The sequence below is a fragment of the Siphateles boraxobius genome, unplaced genomic scaffold (assembly GCF_051911475.1).
Source record: "Siphateles boraxobius isolate OS27281-9 unplaced genomic scaffold, OSU_SipBor_1 20, whole genome shotgun sequence".
NCBI classification, from domain to species: Eukaryota; Metazoa; Chordata; class Actinopteri; order Cypriniformes; family Leuciscidae; genus Siphateles; species Siphateles boraxobius.
The window spans coordinates 18,687,201-18,708,824 of NW_027508811.1; the positions used below are offsets into that span (position 1 = coordinate 18,687,201).

The 21,624-nt window shown below is 39.5% G+C and overlaps 1 protein-coding gene across 2 annotated transcripts in view; it reads right to left on the minus strand.

The window, feature by feature from the left end:
• atrnl1a (attractin-like 1a) overlaps positions 1-21,624 on the minus strand; it is a 274,652-nt gene that overhangs the window by 147,949 nt on the left and 105,079 nt on the right. For both annotated transcript variants that reach the window (XM_077237252.1, XM_077237253.1), the window contains exons 19-20: positions 19,980-20,198; positions 19,735-19,872 (exon numbers count right to left, since the gene is read on the minus strand). In XM_077237252.1, coding sequence (XP_077093367.1) covers positions 19,735-19,872; positions 19,980-20,198 — 357 coding nt within the window. The remainder of the gene's footprint in view (positions 1-19,734; positions 19,873-19,979; positions 20,199-21,624) is intronic.

Sequence of the window (21,624 nt, forward strand, 5' to 3'; positions counted from 1 at the left end):
GCAAAAAGATAGTCTTAAAAGTGAGAAACTTCTCGGGAACTTCTTCGATAGGTTCAAAAGGAGCTAGGGAAAGACCTTCTAATACAATGGCCAGATCCCAAGTCGGCACCCTCGTACGAACTGCTGGCCTCAGCCTCAAAGTGCCACGGAGGAAACGAGTTATAAGCGGGTGTCTCCCAAGAGAAACTCCACTGAAAGGGACGTGGTAAGCAGCTAGTGCCGCCACATACACCTTTAGTGTGGAGGGGGATAACCCTGTGGAGAAGCGCTCCTGCAGGAATTCCAGCACTGCACCCACTGGGCAGTTAACTGGGTCCTGCAGGTGTTCTCCACACCAAGAAGTGAAAAGTTTCCACTTCAAGGCATAAAGCTTCCTCGTGGATGGAGCTCTGGAGTTAAGAATGGTCTCAACAACCTCGGTTGAGAGACCGGAGTCTATGAGCTGGGCCCCCTCAGAGGCCAAGCCCACAGTTTCCACAATTCTGGGCGGGGGTGAAGTATCGTGCCCCCCGCCTGGGAGAGTAGATCCCTCCTGACCGGGAGCTCCAAAGGAGAACCGTCCAGGAGAGAAATCAGGTCCGCAAACCATACTCGGGCCGGCCAGAACGGGGCTACTAGTAGTAGACTGACCCCGTCCCGGCGGACCCTCTCCAGAACTCCTGGTAACAGAGCAATCGGGGGAAAGGCGTACAGACGTGACCTCGGCCACGGCTGCACCATAGCATCCAACCCCAGGGGGGCTGGAAGAGTGATGGAGAACCACCGATGACAATGAGTGGTCTCCTTGGAAGCGAATAGGTCCACCTCGGCGCGACCGAAACTCAACCAAAGGAGCTCCACCACCTCGGGGTGGAGTCTCCATTCCCCTGGCCTCGGCCCCTGCCTCGACAGGGAGTCTGCTACCACATTCAAATACCCAGGGAGATACATTGCTCTCAGAGATAGTAGCTTCCCTTGGGACCACAGGAGGATCTGACGGGCCAACTTGTAAAGCCGGCGAGACCGCAGGCCCCCCTGATGATTTATATAAGAGACCACCGACGTGTTGTCTGATTGAACTAACACATGATGGCCTCTCAGGTCTGTTAGGAAGTGTTTCAGAGCCTGAAACACAGCCAACATCTCTAGACAATTTATGTGCCACGAAAGATGATGATCCTGCCACAGACCTTGGGCTGGGCGACCACTCATGACCGCCCCCCACCCTGTGAGGGAAGCATCCGTCGTTAGCGTTATGCGACGACAAAGAGCCCCCAGCACAGGACCTTTGGATAGGAACCAAGTTTCTCTCCACATGACCAGAGCACGAAGGCAGCGCCGCGTGACTTTGAACGTGCGGAGCGGATTTCCCCTCGGGGAGAATCCCTTGGTCCTGAGCCACCACTGTAGCGGTCTCATGTACAACAGGCCGCAAGGTATAACGTTGGACGCTGCTGCCATCAGACCCAACAGTCTCTGAAACTGCTTGACAGTGAGTAGCTGGCCTAGCTTCACTTGTTTCACAGCTGAGAGAATCGAAGCGATGCGGGTCGGAGAGAGTCGCGCCCGCATCGATACCGAATCCCAAACGACACCCAGAAAAGTGGTCTTCTGGGAAGGAGATCTCTTTGCGTTCAGCCTCAACCCCAACTTTCTGATATGAGCGAGGACGACATCTCGATGCCGAACCGCCAACTGCTCGGTCTGAGCTAAAATCAACCAATCGTCGATGTAATTGAGAATACGAATGCCCTGAAGCCTCAGAGGCACTAGTGCTGCATCCATGCATTTCGTGAAAGTGCGGGGAGATAAAGCTAGGCCAAACGGAAGAACCCTGTACTGGTACGCCTCGCCCCCGAAGGCGAACCTCAGGAACTTCCTGTGTTGTGGAAGGATGGACACATGGAAGTATGCGTCCTTCAGATCTATCGTGACAAACCAGTCCTCGGACCTGATTTGAGACACGATCTGCTTGATAGTGAGCATCTTGAATTTTAGCTTCCCTACCGAGCGATTCAATATGCGCAGGTCTAAAATTGGACGCAACCCCCCATCCTTCTTTGGAACGATGAAATATCGGCTGTAATAACCTGACTCCAAACTGGGAGGAGGAACCCGTTCTATAGCCTCTTTTTGAAGGAGCGTTTTCACCTCTTGTTCCAATACCAGAGCCTGCTCGGGGCCCACCACTGTGTGCAGAACCCCTCTGAATTTTGGTGGACGACACCTGAACTGGATAGCATAACCCTTTTCTACTGTCTGCAGGACCCAATGAGATATTTTCGGAAGGCTTTTCCACTCTGCCAGAAATTCTACTAAGGGTACCAGCCTCTCGAGACTGGCCTCTGGTGTAACTTGAGCAGCAGACGCAGCGCCCTGTAACGGCGCACCGGCAGGGAACAACTGGTCTGACCGCTCTGAGACCCTCCTCAGAGGGAGCGAGCGTCCCTCGGGAAAGCGCTCGCTGGGATCGTCTGTGCCCCGGCATAAAGGCGGGGTTGGCAGAACGAGCCCCTGAGGGCACCGAGGAGGAATGGGCACCGTAAAAAGAGGTGAACACCTTTCCGCCTCGGTGGGGACCACCCTCAGCATCCTGAACGGCTTGGCGTCAGGACTTCTTCTTAGCCGAAGCCTTCTTAGCCAATATAACTGTCCTCAGATCAGTTCTACTGGGAGAAGGCTTCGGCTGAGAGTGTCGCGGCTGAGCCCACTGTCCAGCAGGGGGAGCACGAGACGCGACACTCTGCCTCTGCTGCGCTCTATGTGATGAGCTCGAAGACGGCCGGGGCTGCTCCCGCCCAGCAGCCCCAGGGACATGAACTTTAAGGGGAAGAAACTTTTTAAAAGCTGCAGTTTGTTTCTTTTCTTCTTGGAATTTATCGATAACTGAATTCACAGCATCACCAAACAACCCCATGGGAGAAAGAGGAGCATCTAAAAGAAAAGCTTTTTCTCTCTCTTTAATATTAGTCTGATTTAACCACAAATGTCTTTCTGCGGCCACCAGAGCTGCCATAGAACGACCCATTAATTTGGCCGATTCTCTGGTGGCACGCAGGGATAAATCAGCAGCCTGACGCAGTTCGCGAACTACGTCAGTACTGACCTCCTCACTCTCACTCATGTCCCTTAGCAGATCAGCCTGGTATGCCTGCAAGATTGACATAGTATGCAGACATGACGCAGCCTGACCTGCTGCCGAATATGCTTTACCCACCAAAGCCGAAGTGTTTCTTAAAGGCTTGGTGGGTAATGCCGGTGCCTTAAAAGATGATGCTGCTTCGGGGGAGAGATGGCTCGCAAGCGTCTCTTCCACACGAGGCAAAGCACCATAACCATGAGCCTTGGCTCCCATAACATTAGCGTATGTTGAAGTCTGGGGACTAAACACTCTATATGACACCGGTTTTCTCCATGATTTCGACACCTCGGTGTGGAGATCATGGAAAAACGGCAGGCACCGGCGTGGAGGCTGCACACGTGACGGCAAAAATCTCTCATCCAACTTTGATTTAGAAACAGACTCCTGTCTAGTCACTGGCCATTCAATATTAAGTTTTTCAACAGCTCTTGTTAACACCTCCATAAGCTCATCACTCTCAGGAGTGTGGGGTGGCGAATCCTCCACATCTCCCTCAACACTAACAACATCAAGTTCCTCAGAACTGGATAGCTGCAGCATTGGTGCCTCAGCCCGAGCGGAAGAAACCGCAGCGCGTGCTTCCGAACCCGGGACTGAGGCACTGGATCTCACAGGTGAAGGGAGAGATAAGGCAGAGCCCGTCTCAAACCCCGCTGTGAGATCCATCTGCGATCCCCACGATAAGCGCCGCCGCTCTGCCTCGGCAGAAGCGGGACCCGAACCGCGGGGAGCGCGCACCGAACCGCTCTCCTCAAAGAGCGATCGGCGGGAGCGGAGCGTCCTTAACGGCAAACGCTCGCAATGCTCACAGTCTGCTCCCTCGAGAGCAAACTGGGCATGCTGAACTCCCAAACAAACAACACAAAGATCATGTGTATCCCCGCTCGTTAAATAACGCGAGCAGGGAGGAACACACTTTCTAAACTGCTGTTCGTCCGCCATAATCTCTCAATATATATATATATAGGGATAAATTGTTTGTGTGGTGCAGGGTATGTAAGACAGACAATATCACACAGGGACAGATTCACATGTAGCGCGACTGAAAGCACAGAAGCTAATGCGCTTGTGTTTTTGGGGTGCTTTATAGTTTCCTGGTCGATGACGTCACCCGCCTATGACGTTTCATCTCTCCATTGGGCTGATTCCATACGTGCTTCATGACGCACAACGCAGGGGCGTTCCCGCAGCGTTTGACGCAGCTCGAAGTTCCCTTGAAAGGGAACAAATATTCTCGGTTTAAGAAATCCGTATGAAAGCAACGACATGTACAGTTTCTCCAGCCCGAGCTCATTAACTTTAATTTGACCACACCCCCACGGGCGCGAGCTGTTCTCTGTTAACGCCCTCATCAGCTCTAAACAAAGAAACAGCGACTCCAGTATTTCTCTACTTTTCATCAGTTTGGAAGACTGTTTGTGCTGTGGATTTACCTTGGATTTACCTCAGAAGAAGACGTTTTGATTATGAGAACAATTTTTAAGGTAAGAGACATAATAGTAAGTGTTTTACTGTTGCATAAACTTTACATTGTAGCTACTAAACTGGTGCCAGCCTAAAATGTTGTGAAATTAGTACAAGTATGCTAGTATGAGTGTTTATTCTAATATGGTGAATATTTTAATGTTTAGACCTGTGTTTACTGTTAAATACTGTGTTTGTGGATATCTGCTCAAACGTATATGTATAATGTAACAATAATGTTTCATAGTTTGGAGCGGCTCGACTGCTGCACGCGCTGAGTTTGGGTCTGAGTCACGCTGTGTGTTTGAAAAGCAAAACACGCCACACATTAGGCTTCACGCCAAACTCATCTAATTTCATAACGAATAGAAATATTTGAAGTAACATATGATAAACAATATCTGTTTGTCTAGTGTAGTGTTACTGAAGTTTTCATTTTTAAAGATTTATAGGCTGCTTGCTATCTAGGCTATTGTTATGATTTTATACCAGCCCTACACATGCCTATATACAAGGCACAACAAACTAGGTGTTCGTATATATATTTACAAAATACATATACATATATACACTGCCGTTCAAAAGTTTGGGGTCGGTAAGATTTATAATTTTTTTTAAAGAAATCACTTATGCACACCAAGGCTGTATTTATTTGATTAAAAACACAAAACAATCCCAGTAATATTGTGAAATATTATTTCAATGTAAAACAGCTGTTTTCTATGTGAATATATAGTAAAAAGCGTAATTTATTCCTGTGATCAAAGCTGAATTTTCAGCATCATTACTCCAGTCTTCAGTGTCACATGATCCTTCAGAAATCAGTATAATGTGATGTAGGGGTGACCCCGAACAGTCGAAGATTCGATGCATCGATAGGAGGAGCCTGATTCGACTACCAATCTCACAGTCGAATCTTCGCATAAGGGTGCTGAATGTCTGATTTCACATAAAACTACTGGTTTTCTGTCAATACGTTAATATAGGAGCCTATTATGATAATGCTGTAAATACAAATGTGCAAAGGAAGAAGCTTTAAATAAATATGTTTAACGTGCATGATTACATCCAAACACCCCGTGACAGATTTAAGTTTCACTTTCGATACGTGACCGATAGAGGAGCGTTTTGGAGGCAGGGATTTAAATCTTTAAAAATGTCTGGGATAAGAAAATCTAAAGAGTGGATGCACACCATCAGAAAGGATATTTTCCCAGGCTGAATTTAGCATCAGGAAAACCATGATCGCACTTCTGCAGGCCAACGTTAACAAGTTTGTTTTCTTTATAATAACGGTTTTCAATGGGAGGAAAATTAGCGTTTAATTAAACGCGTTGCGTTCATATAGGCTACTGGGCTCATCTGCTTTTCTGTAGGCTATACAGTATGCTTTATTAATAAGGTGTGTATAGAATTTGATCTTTTAATATAACTGTCTTAGGACATTAAGCCGTTAAACGTTTTTCATGTTAAGCGTTTTAGAATGTATTTTATCCGCGCACACAATTTGAAAAGGCTCAAATGGACACAGAGACACAGACAGAGTGAAAGACTACATTTTTTTCTCTCTCGATCAGGTAGGGTACAAGTGATTTCAAAACATTTCAGACGGTTCTAATTTGATTTTTGGATGCTGTGAACATGTTTAGATAAACTGTCACTCGAGTTCAGCGTTTATTGTTGTTTATGCAGTTAAAAAGACAAAGTTGACCATTCTGGCTATACTTTTGATATTTTAATAATATCTTTATTTTATTTATTGACCACTCAGGGTAATCTAATTTAACTATCTGTGGCTTGTGTTTTGAATATATGTTCCCCTGCAATTTAGGCACTTTGCACACATTTGTTCTGCATCTTGTGACTTGATTCAGACTTGTTTCGTTTTTTTTTTTTTAGAAAGGTATATTCTGTTCTAATTTAATCCTGTAAATTAATTGTTGATTATTTTTCGGTGCATAGATATTGCGCCCTGTAGGCAATTTAGCCGATTTAATTTGATTTGCATGTGAAATGCAAATCCTGTCTGCAGTGTGGCCTTTCTGCAGTTATTTATGTTATTTCTTAGTTGTATTGATCCGAAATGTTTTTCTACATTTTTTTCTATATCTTTGTGTGATGTTCTGTACACACACGATTCGACTATTAGTCGACTATAGGGAAGACTTGACGATTCTGATTCGACTATGAAAATCCTTAGTCGGGGACACCCCTAATATGATGTGATGCTCAAGAACCATTTATGATTATTATCAATGTTGAAAACAGTTGTGTACCTTTTTTTTTTTTTTGAATTCTTTGATGAACAAAGGTAAAAACAACAGCATTTATTTGAAATAGAATCTTTTGTAACATTATAAATATCTTTACTGTCACTTTTTATCAATTTAATTCATCCTTGATGAATAAAAGTATTGATCCATTTGATTTATTTCCACCAAAAAATAAAATAAAAATTCTTACTGACCCCAAAGTTTTGAACGGTAGTGTTTAATGTTACAAAAGATTATTTTTCAGATAAATGCTGTTCTTTTGAAATTTCTATTCATCAAAGAATCCTGAAATAAAAATGCAAATAACTGTTTTCAACATTGATGATAATGAAAAATGTTTCTTGAGCATCAAATCATCATATTATACTAATTTCTGAAGGATCATGTGACACTGAAGACTGGAGTAATGATGCTGAAAATTCAGCTTTGATCACAGGAATAAATTACACTTTACTATATATTTACATAGAAAACAGCTGATTTACAGTGAAATATTATTTCACAATTTACTGGGTTTATTTTGTATTTTTAATCAAATAAATGCAGCCTTTGTGAGCAGAAGAGACTTCTTTTAAAAAACATTAAAAATCATACCGACCCCAAACTTTTGAACGGCAGTGTGTGTGTGTGTGTGTATATGTGTATATGTATATATGTATATATGTATATATATATATATATATGTATATATATATATATATATATATATATATATACAGTGAGGGGAGTAACGGAATACATGTACCGGCGTTACGTATTCAGAATACAAATTATGAGTAACTGTATTTCGTTACAGTTACAATTCAAATAGTTGGTATTTAGAATACAGTTACATTGATGAAATCGATGGATTACATGACGATACTTCTCTGTTTCACGAGTTTATTCGCTCTCTAAATAAATTAAGGCAACTCCATGCATTTCCCAGAAGCCCCAATATGGAGACGAAATAATGTGCGGTTTGTGTGATCAGTCACAATGGAGTCGGATTAGGAGCAGCAGGAGCTAGAGGTAGAGATGGAGCAGGAGCAACAAAGCCAGGGCATGAATGCGTTTCTATCTTGGAAATTCAAACAGCATTTCACATTAAAGAAAGAGAAGGGAGAACAAATATAACTGTGCAGTGCAAGCTCTGCTTGCAAGCAACCATCCTCCTTTCAGCGTCCAAAGACTCCACCTCCAACCTGAAGAAGCATCTTAAAGTTATTATTATAATTTTTTTAATTAGCCAGGGGTAGTCGTTTGCTGTAGTTTTACTGGTCACCTTGCTATTTTATAGTTGTATCAGGTAGGCTACTAGCTACAGGGCTGTAAGGATATGCAACATGAAACCGAAATAGCGACACTCAGATATACGAACCTGTGTCGCGTGTGCGAAGTCAGAATCGCAACACACTCCTTCCAACTCCCAGAGTTATCCTTCCCGTCCAGATCCAATTCTAACACATCTTTAAATTACTATTAGTATTATTTGAAGTTAACATTATAAAATACGTAGACCTACACCACAAAACTAGTTGAGGAATAATTCTTTAAAATTGAGCAATTCCGGGACGTAATCATTTGCAGTCAAAACTTGAAATATACATTATCAGAAAATGCATTTAATTCCAATATATTGAAATGTCTGTTTATATATCCATACTCCCTTAATAAAGGAGTCCAGACATTAGAAAGATATCTGTATACACATGCATTTTATATTTAATATGGGAAATAAACATGCGTGACACAAAAAATATTTAACTTTTAGTCCAAATATTTTTAATAGGCTACTTCTGTGAATTAGGCTACACTGCGAAAACCAAAAGTAAAACCCACACCGGATGAAGAAGGGTTGGCTGTCCACAGAACATAAAATATTCATTTTATTTAATTTTTCTTGTTCGCATTTATGAGGAAAAAACAGTGTTACGCGGAGGTGACCACTCCGTAAAAGCGGCACTAAAAGACTGCTTTAAAACTTCCACAGAGACATCAAACAGATGCACAAAGCCTTTCTTTAAAGTGAATTTCGATTTGTATTAATTGTATCTAAATTTGAATCAATGTTTCATCAACCAATTGCCTGGATTTAAAAAATAAAAGAAGTAATTATAGCAGACAATAGACATCACGGCACGGAGGCGCCGGTGCGTGAACTGGGGCTAGTCTCATAAAATGAACCGAAACTTAACGTATAAGGTAGGCTAGCCTACTTGCCTCATAGACATGTCTACTTTTAAACAGAACAATTCATAACAAAAGTAAACAGACTGCTCTCTGTTTATGTAATCCGTATGAAATGTGCATTTCTCTCCGGCGCGTTCACTAGGCTGCTGCGAAGATCGCGAGTCAGCATCGTCAACTTCATCTTTGCAGCCGACACTAACATATTCAATCATTACTTTTGCCTGTTCTTTGAGACAGCTTTTAGGTGCTTTATTGGCAGCGCCACCCTTACATGTTACATGAACGCGTCACCACATCACCGCAGCGGTGACCGCAATATACATTATAGTCTTTGTTCTTCTATAGCAAATTATAATATATTGCACTTTCAGGGAGACATGGGCCAATATAACACATTCAGCCAGTTGGAACATGCAGAAATACACACCAGCATAGGCCTGTTTAGTACGCAGGATGTGACCGCATTCCTACACTTATTCAATGCAATTCAATGTGGAAGTAATCCAAGTATTCAGAATACGTTACTCAGATTGAGTAACGTAACGGAATACGTTACAAATTACATTTTTGGGCATGTATTCTGTATTCTGTAACGAAATACGTTTTGAAAGTATCCTTCCCAACACTGTATATATATACATACTAGGGATGGGACGATTACCGGTTTCACTATAAACCACGATAAAATGTACTGACGGTTAGTAATATCGTTTAAAATTCAATTATCATTAAAACCGTGTTTGATTATCAGGATTTTAATAACTCACTATAAATCCTGTCTAGCCATCAACAGTCTGACGCAGGCGCGCAATGTTGAGGTTTTTCTTTTTATTCGAGAAGGAATGCCGGAAGGCAGTGACCGTGTTCGGGAGATTTTTCAGCCTTTTAAGACGACCAAATCTGAGGTGTGGTCATATTTTGGCATTTACAAAAATCCTGAGGGAAACTTAATCGAGGATGGTTACTCTGTCTGCAGAACATGTACAAAAAAAGTCGCTGCAATAGAGGTAAACACTTCAAATCTGCCGAGTCGTCCTGAGACCATCATCCACTGTTGTAGCGAACACAAGGCAAGTTAACTTTGACCTCAATACTAAAACTACATCTGGGAAATAATTGGGCACAAAATGTTGTTTTGAGTTGAAATATTTTATCTCACTCACTTGAAATAAACTTGAAGCTTCCGCGAAGAAAAGTTCGCAGCAAGTGGCTTTGAGCCAAAGACGAACGAACAAGTTCAAACAAGACTATTAAGAGTGACATTTAAGAGATAATAATGTATATTCATTGTACACTTATAACACCGATTTCTTTTTACCACATAATTACGGGGACATATCGAATAGAGATTAATGTCTCTATTCTTACCTGTTAAATCCATTTTGTACAGCGTACAAAACAATCGTCCAGACAAGATGATCACAACAATATTATCAAACTCTGTAAACAATAAATCAACTCCGATTTCATTTTCAATACAATCAAAAACGGAGACGCAAGATGACAAGTTGTATTTGAATGAAATGAGAGCCCGCGTCCGTTGTGATACATGGATGTGCGCTGTGTTATAATATGTTGCTATTGACGACGGTCATTATAAGGAAGGAAATGCCACAGAATAGAATCTTACTTTAAAAAGTGCATAGAGCTGCTTGTTTTATTTGTTGTTTGTTGATTCTTAAATATAAAACTTGTTGAAATGTTTTCAGTGTGAGCATCAGTTCTTTTTTAACACTTTCATCTTGTTTTAACAAAACCGTGATAATATTGATAATCACGATAATTTCGGTCACTATAATCGTGATATGAAATTTTCATATCGTCCCATCCCTAATACATACATACATACATACATACATATATATATATATATTATGTGTGTGTGTGAGAGTGAAAAATATAAAATGTATTCCCAGAATCGTGCAGCCCTATAGTTTGTCTTGATATCAACATGTTTACAGGTGTTTATTTATTTATTTTTTTAGAAAGGGACCAGATGCCACTGGATGAGTCCTGCTGACTTCAACATTCACACGAGTCTCTGTACATGAACATGGTAAAATGAAAAGTCAAACACCTTGGACATGACAGGTATGTAGGCTACTATGTTTCAGGAATGGCACAAAGGTGTGTGACTGTTTAAGTCTTTGTCTTTAGATCAGTGTGTTTACTAATGTGCTTTTTGTCCTTTGTTGTGCATCTTTGGATTATGTTGTGTTGTAAATAAATCCAGAAAATCTAAAAGCCATTCTTTTTTTAATTTCTCCTCGTTCTTTGGGCAAGGCTCCTCATAATGATCGGGCCTGATAGCACCTGATAGGGCTATTAGGGGAGGGTCTTTGTCTTTCTCAGGTGTGAAATGCATTCATATTAATGAGAGATTCACGCCTCCACGCATAAAGCGTTCTAACACAAAACACGTCATACAAATTATAAATCAATATATTGTCTTATCTAAATGAGTATGCAGGATCATTTTCACATAGTTTTGGAGCAAATATTCTAGGCTAAGTGATACAATTTTCAAAAGTCTTGTGAAGAAATAATCACTATGGGTTTTATGATGATTATTTCAGTGACATTTGTGTTTTGTTTTTTCACGAACCACGCATAAACATTATTATCTTAAAAATACAAACATGTACATACATGTTGCTCACATATTACGGTAGCCCCGTTTGTCATATATAGAGTGAATTTACACCTTTGCCATTAACATGTTTATAAATAACTGAAAAAAACACAAATGTCAGAGCATGTCAGAACACCTCCAGGACCCAGAAAACACCTCAGACCCCTAAGGGTTAATAATCATCATATGTTGATCCAAAAATCTTAATTTTTGAGATTTTAATATGCAAACGACACATTTCTGAGCGCTTTATTAAACAGAAATTTGCTGTTGGTGTATTAGCCTAAAACAACATGCTCGCCAGATTGTTTATCTAAATAGCCCTATGTTGTTAGAAATTACTGTTTACCAGGTTTTAGGTTATTTCCTTGATTTAATTTTTTTTTGTCTTTTTTTAAATTAAAACTAACATCATAAAAGTGTGATATTTTTTTTTTTTCTTTGAGCAATTCTGGAGCTATAATTGACTCTTCTTAGGAGCATATAAAACAAAACAGCTCCTTGGAAAAAATGAAATGTAATATTTTAGTAGTTATAAACAAAGGTTTATTTTAATTCAGATTAGTTTGTGGGCAGCAATTGTATTCATAATGTCAAAATAAAACCGACGTAATGTTACTTGAAGGCATTATAGCCTACTATTCCTGCCAAACTTCCATGGTTGCAGTTAGTGTTACTACAGTAAATCCATGGTGAATGTTGCTGATCTGTAGACACTGGATTGTTCATTCATGGCACAATGTTTCTTTCTGGTTTCCACCTCAGTGCTGTTTGATCCGTTAATAACGGAGAAATGTGAATGTTTCTCACTAGATCTCGCAGGAGTCGCAGCGATGTTATTACTTCTGTGGCAAATTCAAATGCTTCCTTTACTGGATCTCTTATTAGCGCTGTGTAGTAACACTGCCGCTTGATCAAGATCGGCTCGCGTTGCTTTGGTCCAGACTGATAAACGGTCCGTCAACCACGCAATAACGAGCAGTTTCGTTCCGCTTGCATTACGTTTGCCATTTAATGTTGGGCAATGTTGTTGTGGCTCTGGCGGATAATGAGCGCGCTTACCACGCGCCTACATTTGAAAGAACGAAATTTTGGTCAATAGGAAAAATGGCCTACAAACCCCCCCCCCCCCCCCCCCCCCCCCCCCAAAAAAAAACCTCCCCGGTTCTACACGATTCATGTAAATGACCCAATTGACCAAGAAAACGTAGATTGTCGCCGAAAAGCGACAAGTTTGCAGGTGTGAAGAAAGAACTATAATTTTACTCCAAATGCAATATTCCCTTCCCTGACGCAAATATGATTTTATATAAAGCACACATACGGTCGCAATGGCAAAAGCCACAGTCATTCTGAGTAAATTGGTTCCAGGTAAGTGTTTCTCCACTCACCTCTATGGGGCAGAAGGTTTTAATTAATGGATAGGAAGGTGAACCTGGTGCTGTGCCCCCCATGACCTCCGTTGTCATATCACAGTGATGTGTTACTATCCTGAGCCAAATACAGCAGATGCTGCCAGCCGGCTCCATGGAGACATCTCAAAGACTGGAGCTACTGTACTGGGGCTAAAGGACAGATACAGTCCTAGTTTACTATACAACACTACTAATCTGTCACTGAAAGACTATTGGTAGATGGTAATCGTTAAAAAGATTGCAGTCTCGATTCAAACACTCACGCGATCTTATTCCTTAATGACAGTGCTTCGGCTATGTGTATTAAAACTTACAAGTACGATAACAGCGAACATTCAAATCTGCATTGGCGCCGCTGACCCACAGAAACCAGTTGTCATGTATAGGTATGAAACTGCTCCAAAAACAGTCCCAACAATATCATTATTTCAGTGTTACAATAATTCAAATTATCACAAGTACTGGGATACAAGTTTATAGTTCAGATAAAAACACAGATGTAAACGGTAGCGATCAAAATAGAGTAAATCACCTTTTGCGCGTAACTTCACGCTTCGAATTAAGACTGTATCAATTACATCATTACACCAGTAGGTGGTGACAAATGATTTAACTCTGATTCATCCAGTAAGGAAACAAGTGAAGTCGACATGATTAAGTCATTGAATCGTTAATTCAAACCAATTATTTTAAATAAAGAATTCAAATTAATTAAATGTTTTAAATAGACTGCAGCAATTAAAGGGATAATTCACCCAAAAATGAAAATTCCAGCTCTCAGATTCCAGCTGATCCAGCGCTCAGATTTCATCAAAAATATCTTAATTCGTGTTCCGAAGATGAACGAAGGTCTTACGGGGTTGGATCAACATGAGGGTGAGTAAATACTGACAGAATTTTCTTTTTTGGGTGAACTATCCCTTTAACATTGTGTCAGAACCTGTAGCAAATTACGTTAATTTTGTTTAGTTGTCTTTTCAGAATCATCAGATAATCTCTTTTTTAAACTTTCAATTTTTTTTCCAGAACCATGCAGCTCTCATAGATTAGTATTAATAATATTATTATTATTAGTAGTATCAAATACTGTAGAAAATATTAAAAGTATGTATTGTTAAAAAGATTAAATTAAAATAAAATTTGAAGAAAAAAAAAAAGATATAGGGTCCATCCAACAATCCAGCACGTTCCTGTTTTTTTTTTTCTTTTTTTTTTCTTTTTTAATGGGATTTATAAAGAATGCCAAGAATGACCTTCTGTGGATACACCTCAATCACCTTAAACCCAACAGAAGCTTGTACAACAAAAACTGGATGTGGCAAAACATGATTAGATGCCACAGTTGTTTTGTTGAGTGAGGAGCATGGAGGGGACAGGCGCTGCTGAGGGTTTGCTGTGTGCGAAAAGCAAACTGCCATTTCAAACAGAACCTTAAAGAGATTAGAAGGTGGAAATGTTCAGAGTGAGAGGCAAAACAGAGCTCTCCTCCATCTGGGTCTAAAGTTTGCCCTCCTGTCTGCTCTATACGACTGCCACCATGTGCTCGTACTCACTGAGAATGATGTCGTGAGTGAATGATTAACAAAAATGATGTAGTTTAAGACAGAAATATACTCATATACATACACAGATATGCTGGTTTTCTTGTACCCATGAATAATTCCTAATATGAATATGAGTTCATGTGTGGCATCAGTAAGCTGTACCTGGTACTGCATCAGTGCAGTACAAATGCCATTTTATTAGAAATGTGGGGCCGACTACCAGCATGTACCTAATGAGGATTTATGCAAAAGTAAACAGGAAGAGGCAATAAAGGGAGAAAGAGACAATGGCAGTGTTTCCCCTACCATTGTTTTGTCTGTTTTTTTTTGCCTAAATGAGGACACGAATGCATGCACTTCATCTCCAGTCTCTAGATCCACTCTGAAAGTCACATCGTGAGCATTTAACCGCTGCATTTGAGAAAAACTATCGTCATGTCAAACACACAGAAACTCAAAGGTCTTCAAGACAACCCGTCAAAATAAAAGTTCGGTTTAACTTGACAGAAATATATTACTTTTGTACAGTAGAATTTAGATACGTCTCACTGTAAAATAACCATACTAACACTAATACAAATAAATTATCAAAAATTGTGCAGCACGTTGTTTGACTAAATGTTTGTTTAATGTCATATGATTAAAATAAATTAAATTGGTTTATGTCTTCATTACTAGAAAAAAACAGAATTTGTGTGAAAAGAAACATTTCATATATATATATATATTTTTTTTTTTTTTAAGTTTTGCAGGTTTAATAATTGTATAAGTTTCATGATTTCAATTAATTAGACATGCTTTTTGATTACTAAAAAATTTAAACAGAAAAAACTCTGTGCTCTGATGTTGGTTCACTAAATGCCCTTTTGGTTCCATCAGTAATATTCAAATATTCTTCAAATGTTCAGATTTCTTTAATAAAATCAAAATGTGTTTGTAAAGGCACAAATCAGGATTCAGGATCAAGAGATGGAGGAATAAGACGAAATAAACAGCTGCTTATTTACCTGTAGTGTTGCAATTAACAGACAATATGAGCATGCACCTCTCAAATGTTCATTATAATCTCATTATATACTGTCATACTAGTTCCACCAGCTTCACAATCATTAGGGAATCTTCATCAGACACTATAATTAGTGACAGTGCGCTCAAGTATCTTGTTACTGAGGCAACAAAGTTTATAAAGCCAAAACTAGGATTCAAATGGATTTTAAAGCCATTATTACAGGTTCATGTTTATATAATCTTTGAAAGACAGTTTCAACTTTTTTTTCTGCAAATGAGGGGCTTGAAATTGCCCTAATGGATTTAAAGGCAGGGTTTGAAATTAACATCCGCCAATCCGACAAATGCGGGTAAAAATCAACTGTGGCAGAGAACGCTATCAAATCACTAGAGAATTTGGCGTGTTACTTATGTTTACTCAGTCAGTTGGGGAAGTTTGTGTAAGCCATATCTGCGCAAATACTCAACTCGTGAGTCATCATGATATATTTAATACATCGTAATGCACAGAATCAGCACATATTTGGCTTAATTGAACGTGCTTTTCACTACGCAAAAAATAAAGGCGCGCTTGTTAATTTGCATTGAAGAAATAGCAAAGATTAAAAAGCATTTGGTTGACATTGTTATTTTCCAACATCCTACATTTTACTTATGTTCTTTGTACTGTATTGATCTGTCCACCTAAAACACATTTTTGGTGAAAAGGATGAGGATAAAAGAGGAAGAGAGAGAGGGCTGGATGACAGGATTTTGTTTGAATAAGAAATGAATGTATGAGATCCAAATTTTATAATATATATATATATATATATATATATAGCTGTGACGTAGTTAATCTGGTTAATTTCTTATCTTTTTCTTTTTTGGCTAGTAGAAGTTCTGAATGGCCGGTAACTTAAAAGTGAGAGAAAAAGTTCATTTCAAACCCAGGTTAAAGAGATACCGGTAGTTCAAGTTGTTCCAAACCTATATGACTTGCTACTGCAGAACACAAAGTAATATTTTGAAGTATGTTGGTAACAAAACAGTCCAGTTGATTATTTACTTCCATTGTATGACCAACATTTTTTTCAAGATATCTTCATGTTCCACAGAAAAAAGAAAGCCATACAGGGTTGGAACGACATGAGGGTGAGTAAATGATGACAGAATTTATTTTTGGGTGAACTATCCCTACATACAAATTATGGAATTAATATCTTTGCATTGAGATTAAATGAACTTGTTATTCCAAAACATTCACATTCACGCTGCAGGTCCAGCTATGGCTGTCATGTTGGGTGACTGAACAGGTGTGTGTTTTATACCTCAAGCAGAGAATGACTTATACAGGTCAAATAAAGAGAGGGAAAATAAGGGTGTTGTGTGTGTGTTTGTCCAGTCAGAGGCCAAGAATAGCACCGCTGTAGGGTCAGTATGACTCTGTCAAGTACACATACAAACACAAAAAACAGTAAATGTCTACAAAAAAGTACTTGGAAAAACACTACCGAATATGGTAACTGAGCATTCACACACCTACAAAAACACTTTCACTTTTGGGGTGTTTGGGGGTTGTGCTCAGGTTCTCATTGAATCTGCTAAGGCAAGGAATCCAGAAACATGATACCTCGTACTTCTAAGTTGCCGTTCTGGAAAATGGTGGCACTGGAGACTAAAGGGTTCCTGATGGTTTCACACCTAATTCTTCACTTATTTCTTAATTATTTCGACGTTAACATGCGTCTTTTCTTCTCAACCTGTTTTTGTGTGACCCTGTGAGCATTTTGATATCCAATGGTTTTATATATATGTATTGTTTTTTTTTTCAATTGGAAAATTAAGGTGTGACCATTATTAAGTGGTTATTAATAATAATAATAATAATAATATAGCATTAATATACATGTCGTTAGCATTATTTAAAATTCCCACCATAACACCAACCTCGAACACACTAAGACTCTAAGCCCACACACACAAGTATGATCATATATCACTGCTTTCATTTGAAAAGCATGAATTCCAAATCTTTCAAAGACATAAACACACATTCATACACAAAATCCCAGGGCTCTGTCTGCCCTCTAACTAAGAGGGCCATTTCAAACGGACACGTCCTCCATCTTCCACAGACTGTTTTCTCTCTCTCGTCAAGGGCAGCCGGCCACGTGTCATATTTTAACCTGATCTTACTTTGATGGCCTGTCTCTTTTCTCCTTCAGACAACACGCACACACTCTGTGAGAGATATCCATCCAGCCTTTTCTGTTCTCCACACAGTGAGCCGCTCTCCATCTCTCCTCGCCTAATCTAACACAGATCAGTGGCTTAAACTTATTAGTGTAGAGGTGAGGTAAATCTCCTCCGCTCACTAACGCTGAAAAATGACACTGCTGGATTAGTGGGGGCCACAATCAGAGCATTAAACACACATGCACATTTACATCAAGACGCAGTCTATAAAGCACTCTTAATCACAAAGGTATTAGACAGGGAGGAGAAATAGAGAGGGAGAGCGTGCATCCTTGAGAGATGTGGAGGGCCGCACATCTATCAAATCTCCGCTGTGAGCGCTGGACCGCTCGCATAGGCGAAGAGGAGGGGCGGCAGTCAACTCCAGGAAATAAGAAAATGATTAAGAGTGATTTAATGTCACAGAATGCGGCGAAAACGTGCATCTGTCCGACAGAGAATGATGTTATTACACCACCTTCCTTGCACCTCTTCGTCTCTCTGCTGCCTTTCTCTACCCCTTGATGCAGTTTCATCTCTAAGAGCGATGATGCTTGTATATAAACTCAGTGATTGGAAACCAGGAGAAAAGCCACAGTGATGAACTAACACGAGGAGCCCACATCAAATCAATACAATTTGCGTCAGGTTGAATACTGCCCTCATAATGAAATATGGCCTCACTAACCATTACAACAAAATTAGATGGGGGACACTGGGATATCCTGTGGTACATCTGGATGCAGGCAGACTGTTTATGAATTAACTACTGAATCGATTTCAGTTTGATATATCGTGTGGCCACATGTATACCTTAAAGGGGTAGTTTAACAAAATAATGAAAATTCTAAGATCCTCTACTCACGCCTCATACCTTTCCAGATTTGCCAGGCTGAAATTAAATCTGCCATAGCGAAACAATCTGGAACGGCATTCAAATAAAAATTAAAAAAGGGAAAAGATAGTGTCAATCCATGGTATGTTCGCACACATTTATACAAGTATTCTGCTTCCCTGTTGTCATTCTGGTAGAGGAACATTTGCTGTTCTAGTATATTCACAAAGTTAAATGCAAACTAATGCACCGCCATATATACAAACACATAATATAAAAATAATAATATATATGAGGGATTTTAGTATATTTATCAGTAAATGAGAGCATTTCATTTTTGTATTTCATTTATTTTTCATTACCATTTAATTTTATAATGACCAAACTAACTAACACATTGGTTTGATATGTGTGTTTGATTTGAAAATGTAAAAAAAAAGAAAAAAGAAATTCTAATAAATTATAGAAATATTGTGAAAAAAATATTTGTTCATATTATAACTATATTATTGACACACACACACACACACACACACACACACACACACACACACACACACACACACACACACACACACACACACACACACACACACACACACACACACACACACACACACGGTATATCACTGTGTTCCCAGCTGTTAATCGGCAAGGCTGCATGGATAGGATGAGGGTTCTTGCCCAGAAAAGAACCATGCCACCAATATAAACCGTATGATAATTGTCAGTTTTCTTTGACGGAAGTCATCTTGATAGAAATGTACTGCACAGTTAAAATTGACTACTTTGGGGATACTTTTGTTCTTTGTAGCTTGGCAGCCCTATTTACAATCCACTTTCTTTGAAAGGAAAACAACATCTGGATATTCAGCTAAATATATATTTTGTGTTCCACAGATGGCAAAAATCATGCATGCTTGGAAAAGTGAGCAGATGAGGACAAAATCTTCCTTTCTGGGTGTTAATTCTATTCCTTCAAGAGCCATACTCTCTGATCTACAAACACAGACAGACAATACTTTTCAACATAAACAAATAGAAATATCTCACCTTGGCATTTCCCTCCATTAGTGGGGTCTCCATAGTAACCAGGTAGACAGATCTGGCACTGCGACCCAGTTGTGAGATTCTTGCACTGCTCACATACACTGCCATTAACACACACACTATGTCCGTTACACTGACATGCTGAAACATAAAGAGAGAAGAATGTGTGTTCATTTGACTAGACTTTTTTCAAACACACCATAATTTCCAGGTTTTGATCAGTGCACATATGTGTTTTTTATGTGTACCTGGGCAGGTTATATAGGCCCAGTCATTGCCTTTTTCCCTTGAACAGACACTGGTGTCCAATACCCTCTCTCGGCTCTCTCTACTCAGGCTCCTCATTGGTCCACGGTATGATCCCTCAATACACTGGCCCTGACCTGTGTCTGTGGGGTCTCCGCACCAACCACAATCAGGCTGTCCCAGGCACTGACCACATGTACGATGACCTGAACAGTTCTGAGCTAGAAAGAGAGAAGATTTACATAAATTAGTAAAAGTGTGTTTCCCAGCCTTTTTAGCCTTATTTACCTCCAAAGCACAATCAGTAATCTCCACAAAAACTATTAAAATGGTTTACTTTAATTAAAATAAAGCTAAAAAATAAAAAAATCATGAAAAACTTAGAAAAGCTTATAGTTTTACTAAGTTATACTAACACTTTTTTTTATGGTCCGCCAAACAGACATTCTACTGACTATACGTTACTTTGCAAGTACATCGACTTATTGTACTTAACCGAAACACCTAATTCTAACCTAACAGTCTACTAATACTCTAATGAGAGTTAGTTGACATGTAGTTGCAAAGTTACTTTAATTAGTATAGTAGTTAGTATAGTAGAGATAGTGTCTAAAGTGGACCATCGAAATAAAGTGTAACCTAAATAGAAATATTGTTTAAAAAACTGACAAAAGAAAAAAGTATGACCAAAGCACAAAACTGAAAACATAAAACTAAAAGCTAGTTCAAAATATTAAAGCTACATATGATATGATATATACATATGAACTAAATGTTATTAATGAGTGCAAAAAACATTTGAGTTGTTTGTCTTTTGTATTACTTGACTTATTGCATTTTGTACACATTCAAAGTCAAATTATATCAATTTGTTACCAGCACTGAAATTTACTCTGCCTGTGTGTTGTTGAATGACCTTTTAATTTAAAAATAAATTGAGTTTTGTGCCATTACATTATGAATGTGTATTCACACAATGTGCCTGACATTCAGAGTGCTGGACATTTGAGACACACGGGACAGGATCGGATCATTTACATTCTCTGTGCCAATAGGGGTTTTTTATAACAGTTTTCTATAAAAGTTTTCTGAGCCCCTCAGTAATGACCTCCCTTCATTTTTAGATATTTGTGTGTGTGGAAGCAGAAAATGTATGCATGCAATAGGGACAGATGAGGCGCCATCAATGTACCCCTCGACCAAATCCCGTCTAATGGGTCCTTAGACAGTGTGAGGGTCAAAAAGTGTCTCGGGGTTAATGGCGAGGGCAGATACTGAGAGATGTCGAGTGTGTCATTAAAAACAGGGCAGAAAGACACACTGAGGGAACGCCACCACAGTCAATGTGATACTCAGAAGTGAAAGTAAGACAGGAAAGAGGAGCTGTTTGACCTTCCATATCATATTCAAAAATGTGCTCTTTGGAGACATAAGGAGTTTCTATTTAGAACTTTTTAAGGTGCAGTTTTATAACCTCCGAGTCTTCCAAGCCAATATCACGACTGCAGGTTATTAAATTGAAAATACATGTTAAAAGCAAAGCTAAGACATCTAAATAAATTGCAAATAAATCAAAAAAATAAACTAAAATGAAATGGATTATGGATTAATTGGATCATCGAAGGTCAGCAGCAAAGACATTGGTTA